Here is a 7136-nt window from a genome sequence, read left to right as displayed (position 1 = left end):
CATGTCCCCTACTAAGCCCCAGCCCCTTTATCCTTTCCTTGCAGAGAAAGTGCTTCAGTTCCATCCCAGGCTTTTCCCGTTCTACAACATCCGTTTTTTTTAAAAAAATATATTTTTATTTTTCTACAATACTTAAACATACACATTACATCCTCTCATAAAGAAAAACAACAACAACATACTACATAATATTGAAACGTTGAATACATAATATCTTATCTAAATACATAATCAAAATTAACATAGAAGTGCACCCCCCACCTCGGGATCTCATTCCTGATTCCAGAATCTCATACTTTCTTCTGCTGGTGGTTTCCCACTTCCTTTAGAAAACACAAATATTAGGAACTGTTTCCAAATTCCTTCAAAATCATTTGATTTAGCTATACCTCTTCTCCATTTAATATTACTTGTCAATTTATCATTAATAGCTATATCCCATACTTCTTTATACCATTCTTCAATAGAATATTCCCCTTGAATCTTCCAGTTCCTAGCTACAATCAATCTTGCTGCGATCAACAAATTCGTTATCAGTTCCTTAATTTCCTTTTTACATTTAAAATCTTCTTCAAATAGTGACAGCAATGCAACTTTTGGTGTTCGTTCTATCTTCATTTCCACAATTTCTTCAATCTCCAAAAACACCATCTTCCACAATTTCTGAACATAGTTACATTCCCACCACATATGCAAATACGTTCCTTTAACCCCACAACCTCCCCAACAATTTTCTGATTGCTGATTGTTTATCTTATTCAATCTAACTGGAGTTAGGTACCACCTCCATACAATTTTAAAATAATTCTCCTTTATTCTCACTGACATACTTCTCAACACTCTTTGTTTCCATAATCCCTCCCAACCCTGTTGTCCTATTTGTACCTTCAAATCTGTCTCCCTACAACATCCTTTTTGAGACGGGGTCACCAGAGTTGTTCAGCGCAGTTCAAAAGCAGCCTCTCCGTTGATTTATTTCAAGGCCTTATGATGCCGGCAGATTTATTTTCAGTCCCTTTCCTAAAGATTCCCAACACGGAGTTGTCTTTTTCGCTGTTGCTGCCAGCGATCTGTCTCTGAGGCCCAGACCTCATTTCTGGATAGTCACAAGACTTATTCTGGCAGTCATTTGGCAGACAAGAAAGACACAGAGATGGGATTGCATTTGGGGGATTGTTGACTGTAGGATTTTTCCTAATAGTTTTTCCGTATTGCCGTATGGAATGCTTGTATCACTGTTTTTGATGTGTGTCCTTTGCATGATGATGGTATTACCTTTAAAGCCCTACATGGTTTGGGTCCAGGCTACCTGCGGGATCGCCTTCTCCCGTACAATCTGCCCCACACGCTCAGGTCCTCTGGGAAAAATTTCCTTCAGCCAGCCAAAACTAGGTATTACCCAGAGGACCTTCTCTTCTGCTGCTCCCAGACTGTGGAATGGCCTGCCGGAGGAGTCTCATCAAATTAATAGTCTTTTAGCATTTAAGAAAGCTATAAAGACTGATCTATTCCAGCAGGCCTATCCAATGGAATTTTAGGATGATTTTAGGATGTTTTAATAATGTATACTATGTTTTTAATCAGTTTTATATATTTTATACTTATTGTAGTTCCCCAGCTTGATCTAAATCTAGAGGTGGGTAAGAAATAATAATAATAATAATAATAATAATAATAATAATAATAATAATAATAATAATAATGGTAGGAATTTTTACTGATTTATTATTTTAGAAGTGTCTTGATAGCATTTGGCATATCTGAGGTACTCGAAAAATACATGAGTTTAGTTATTTTGTGAGTTGAAAACTCCAGTTCAGCCCACCTTGAGGAGGACAGAAGCCTGAGGCCTGAAGAGATGTTCATGAAGTGCAGAAAAGAGCAACTAAAATGAACAAGGGGCTGGAGAGAAAAGAGGGAATGACTTTCTTTCCTTTTTTTCAGATGGTGGCTCTTGCCATCTACACGTTTTGTGAGTCTTGGAATTAAAATTATTATTTTTAAATAATATTGCTGCCCAGTTAATCAAAGACACCTTTTATAACTCACTGATTAAATTAGGAAAAGCTGTTTTTTTTTGTTTTTCATCTAAACACTTTTTGCTTATAGAGGAATGACTCCTTTACATTACCTGATGATCCCAATTTTTAAAAAGGTTTATAGTTGTGTAAGCCAAGAAAATGAGTGATGACGTGATGCAGAGAGACCAGAGTTCAGTGGTCAGGTATGGCTTGCAAATGGTGCTGGATTCTGGCACCATTCTGAGTGGGGAACCGCAGGGCTCGGTCCTGGGTCCAGTGCTCTTCAACATTTTTATTAATGATTTGGACGAGGAGGTGCAGGGAACGCTTATCAAATTTGCAGATGACACAAAGATGGGTGGGATAGCTAATACCCTGGAAGACAGAAACAAACTTCAAAGTGATCTTGATAGGCTCAAGTGCTGAGCTGAAAACAACAGAATGAAATTTAATAGGGATAAATGCCAAGTTCTACATCTAGGAAATAGAAACCAAATGCACAGTTACAAGATGGGGGATACTTGGCTCAGCAATACTACAGACGAGAGGGATCTTGGTGTTGTTGTAGATCACAAGCTGAATATGAGCCAACAGTGCGATATGGCTGCAAGAAAGGCCAATGCTATCTTGGGCTGCGTTAATAGATATATAGCTTCCAAATCACGTGAGGTACTGGTTCCTCTCTATTCGGCTCTGGTCTAGAGTGTTGCATCCAGTTCTGGGCTCCATAATTCAAGAAGGACGCAGACAAGCTGGAGCGTGTTCAGAGGAGGGCAACGAGGATGATCAGGGGTCTGGAAACAAAGCCCTATGAAGAGAAAGTGAAAGAACTGGGCCTGTTTAGCCTGGAGAAGAGAAGATTGAGGGGAGACATGAGAGCACACTTCAAATACTTAAAAGGTTGTCACACAGTGGAGGGCCAGGATCTCTTCTCAATCCTCCCAGAGTGCAGGACACGGAATAACGGGTTCAAGTGAAAGAAAGCCAGATTCCAGTTGGACATCAGGAAAAACTTCCTGACTGTTAGAGCAGTATGACAATGGAATCAATTACCTAGGGAGGTTGTGGGCTCTCCCACACTAGAGGCCTTCAAGAGGCAGCTGGACAACCATCTGTCAGGGATGCTTTAGGGTGGATTCCTGCATTGAGCAGGGGGTTGGCCTCGATGGCCTTGTAGGTCTCTTCCAACTCTGCTATTCTATGATCTCCAGTTTTTTTTAAAAGGGGAAAAATGAGACTTTGTAGTGCTGCTGACAGTCAGAAACTGAGCTAGATGACCTCTCATGTCGCTGTCTGTTTGAAATAAATTTGAAGACTCCCAGGGTGCTGTGCTAATTGTCAGATGTGCCACTTTCTGTGCTTTCAGATGATTACTAGCCCTGTTTGTGTGGCTCATAAGCCTAAGTGTGACTACCTAGGAATCACTTAATCATATAGAGGTGGCTTTCTTTTATTTCTAGGTCATGCAACACCTGGGGCAGGATGAAACCACCCCAGCAAGATGCGCCTGTCTTCAATGCCTCCTCCTTCTACCAACCTTCGGTGCTCCTCATGACCGGCATTCCTGGAATGGACAAGAGCCATCACAGACTGATCTCAATCCCCTTCTGCTTGTTCTACCTCATGGCCCTCTCAGGGAACAGCACCATCCTGTTCATCATTAAGCGGACTCCGAGTCTTCACCAGCCTATGTACTGCTTCCTTTCCATGCTGGCGATCGCGGATCTGGGCCTGGTGATGTGTACTCTTCCGACCACACTGGGCATCTTCTGGTTTGACATCAGGACAATTGGGTTTGATGCCTGCCTCACCCAGATGTACTTCATTCACATTGTTTCGGTGTTGGAGTCCTCTGTGCTTCTGGCCATGGCCTTTGACCGCTTGGTTGCCATTTCTTGCCCCTTGAGGTACAAAGCCATCCTGACCAAGCATACTGTCATCAAGATAGGCCTGGTCATGTTGGTGAGGGCGGGGGTCTCTCTCCTCCCCATTCCTTTTCTGCTCAAGAGGCTCACGTACTGCCGTAACAACAATCTCTCCCATTCCTTCTGCTTCCATCCTGACGTCATGAAGCTGGCCTGCACTGATATTAGTGTCAACGTTCTGTATGGTTTAGTCATCGTTTTTTCAACTGTTGGCATAGACTCAGTCTTCATAGTGCTCTCTTATTTCCTGATTATCAGGACTGTGGTAAAGCTGGGTACCAAGGGGGAATGCCTGAAGGCTTTGAATACATGTGCCTCTCACATCTGTGCCGTATGCCTTTTTTTCATCCCTATGATCGGCCTATCTATGATTCATCGATTTGGTAAGGATGTCCCTCCAATTGTAAACACCATGGTTGCCTATGTCTACCTCATAGTGCCCCCTGCTTTAAACCCCATCATCTACAGCATCAAATCCAAACAGATCAGGAAAGCTATCCTGAAGATGTTCCCTTGGAAGACGGACCCTCTTTGAAACAGAGCAGAGGTGTGTGTGCCAGTAAAGGTTCCCGTTCCACCCAGTTCAGGTTCAACTGTGTGACCAACACTGTTGTGCTTGAGAACAATACTGATGCCCTGCCCAGATTTGTATCCTGCAAAGCTGTTTGAATTAATTCTTCCAGGAAAAATGGGACATTCATTGATGGCAATGCTGATTTGCAAAACTGAATGGAGCAAGTTGAACGATTTAGATGTGCCACTATGAAGCAATTAAACCCATAACAAGGGTAAATTCAGAAGGCTTATTATTTATCAGTATTAAGATACTTTTTGTGTTTGGGATTTGTATTCGTTTTTACACCCTGGGATGTCTGAATTTTGGCAGTTTGCAAATTTCAGGGAAATCAAAAGCGCACCCACCCACACCCGCTCTCTCTTACACTCACACACACATACACACAGTGCCATTAATTTGTGGAACATACATCTACAGTGTGGCTAAGTCTTTGGAGAGGGACATTGAACATTTCTCTGGAGGCAATGAAATCCAGAGGTAAGGTAATGAACTATGCCAAAGTTCAGCACGGAAAGACAATTCCATGTTTGTGAAAAATGCATAAAGCAAGATGTCTCTGGGACAGATGCTCACATACCTGCGCAGGAAAGTAAGGCTTGGCACACATAAGAGGCTCCAGACTTGGCAGCCTGCAAAAGACTACATCACTGCTATTTCCCATTGCAAAGAGAAGGTCAGTGGCTTGATGGGATCACTTCCTCCTTCCTGGAAGGAAGTCCTAGACTAGTAATAAGAGGCTGGACCCCTGACAATGGAGATGGATAGGGCCCTGAAGGAGCAAGCCCTGAATGTGCAGTAGCCCCAGGGAGATCCCTCCTGCAGACCTGCTTCCCCCAGGCATGGCAAGGACTTTGCCCAGATATGTCTCTCGGAGAGCAATGGGCCTTCAGATACCCAGGGTCATGGGTGGCCTCTACTGGCTTTCAGCCTTGGCATGAACAAGGCCCACCCTCTTACAAAGAAAATAAAGCACAGCAAACAAGACCACCCATCCTAGAATAATAGAATTATAGAATAGCAGAATTGGAAGGGCCCTACATGGCCATCGAGTCCAACCCCCTGCTCAATGCAGGAATCCACCCTAAAGCATCCCTGACAGGTGGTTGTCCAGCTGCCTCTTGAATGACTCTAGTGTGGGAGAGCCCACCAGCTCCCTAGGTAACTGATTCCATTGTTGTACTGCTCTAACCGTCAGGAAGTTTTTCCTGATGTCCAGCTGGAATCTGGCTTCCTTTAACTTGAGCCTGTTATTCTGTGTCCTGCACTCTGGGAGGATCGAGAAGAGATCCTGGCCCTCCTCTGTGTGACGACCTTTTAAATATTTGAAGAGTGCTATCATGTCTCCCCTCCATCTTCTCTTCTCCAGGCTAAACATGCCCAGTTCTTTCAGTCTCTCTTCATAGGGCTTTGTTTCCAGACCCCTGATCATCCTGGTTGCCCTCCTCTGAACACGCTCCAGCTTGTCCGCGTCCTTCTTGAATTGTGGAGCCCAGAACTGGACGCAATACTCTAGATGAGGCCTAACCAGGGCCGAATAGAGAGGAACCAGTACCTCACGTGATTTGGAAGCTATATTTCTGTTAATGCAGCCCAAAATAGCATTGGCCTTTCTTGCAGCCATTTCGCATTGTTGGCTCATATTCACTTTAGTCTAAAGAGGAGAGGAGGAGAGCACCCACTTGCCCAAAGAAAAGAAATAGGTTGAAATGGCGGGGCATTGCTTTGCGCAGTACGTTGATATCCCTTTTCCCCCTTTTAAAGAGCTATGGGCACTATTCAGCTCTGGCATTCCATTAGTACACATAACTAGGAGTGGGTGAACTCACCTGCGTCTGATTCGTTGGACGCTCACCTCGTTGCCACCACCGTCCATCCCGCTTGTCGGTCCGTGCAAACTTTTCAGGCTCGGCTCGGCCTGATAAGCACTTGGCAGCCATCGGCCCCTGCTGCCGAAATTGCGCATTTTCCGCGCTGCACCAATGGTGACCATAAAGGCCCCATTTGCGCAAGAGTCTGGGGTACCAAGAGGCCTGGCTAAGTCTGTCGGACTCCTGGAGTCAGTTGGGCACTCGCCGCATGCCCACAAATAACATGCTGCCATTGGAAATTAGGTTCCAAACTCTGCGCAAGAGGAGAATCCAACTGAAGTGACCTTTGCCTAAGCGTTGTTGCGCTGCCATTTGTGCCTAAATGAGCACTGTATGGCCACAGTTTGCACAAATTGCAACAGAATTTTGTGCAAGTTACAATTTGTATAACTTGCTGATTCTAGAGTGGAAAAATAAAACAGAAATTTCCCGAATTCCAGGATCAAGTCCGCAACTTGGTTGATGAAAGCAAACTAATGCGGGGACTCCAGGGAAATCTGTTGAGCCTCCAAAGAGCCAGATTTGCCTGCAATGAACATCCCTAGGAATGACATGGTTGGATATACGGCCCTACGGAGGTGTTTTTCCAAACCCAGGCTCGTGATTTTCAGGCCAGGATTCCTCTGGAAAGGCTTCTGCAAGGGGGTTGTTTTATTATGGTTTTAATTTTTGTGAAACGCCCAGAGAGCTTCAGCTATTGGGCAGTATAAAAATGTAATAAATAAATAAATAAATAAAAAAATAT

The 7136-nt window shown here is 43.9% G+C and overlaps 1 protein-coding gene across 1 annotated transcript; it reads left to right on the top strand.

Moving 5' to 3' along the window:
- Positions 1 to 3503: 3503 nt before the first annotated feature.
- LOC134399706 (olfactory receptor 51G2-like) lies at positions 3504 to 4481 on the top strand. The gene has a single exon (XM_063127792.1). It carries the CDS (start codon positions 3504 to 3506, stop codon positions 4479 to 4481), a length of 978 nt encoding a protein of 325 aa, XP_062983862.1.
- Positions 4482 to 7136: the final 2655 nt, after the last annotated feature.

The sequence above is a fragment of the Elgaria multicarinata genome, chromosome 5 (assembly GCF_023053635.1).
Source record: "Elgaria multicarinata webbii isolate HBS135686 ecotype San Diego chromosome 5, rElgMul1.1.pri, whole genome shotgun sequence".
NCBI classification, from domain to species: Eukaryota; Metazoa; Chordata; class Lepidosauria; order Squamata; family Anguidae; genus Elgaria; species Elgaria multicarinata.
Note: the sequence above shows the minus strand (reverse complement) of the source record. Positions and strands in the feature narration are given on the sequence as shown.

Bases quoted from the DNA above. Each gene is read 5' to 3' on its own strand.
- LOC134399706 (XM_063127792.1), top strand. From the start codon at position 3,504: ATGAAACCACCCCAGCAAGATGCGCCTGTCTTCAATGCCTCCTCCTTC.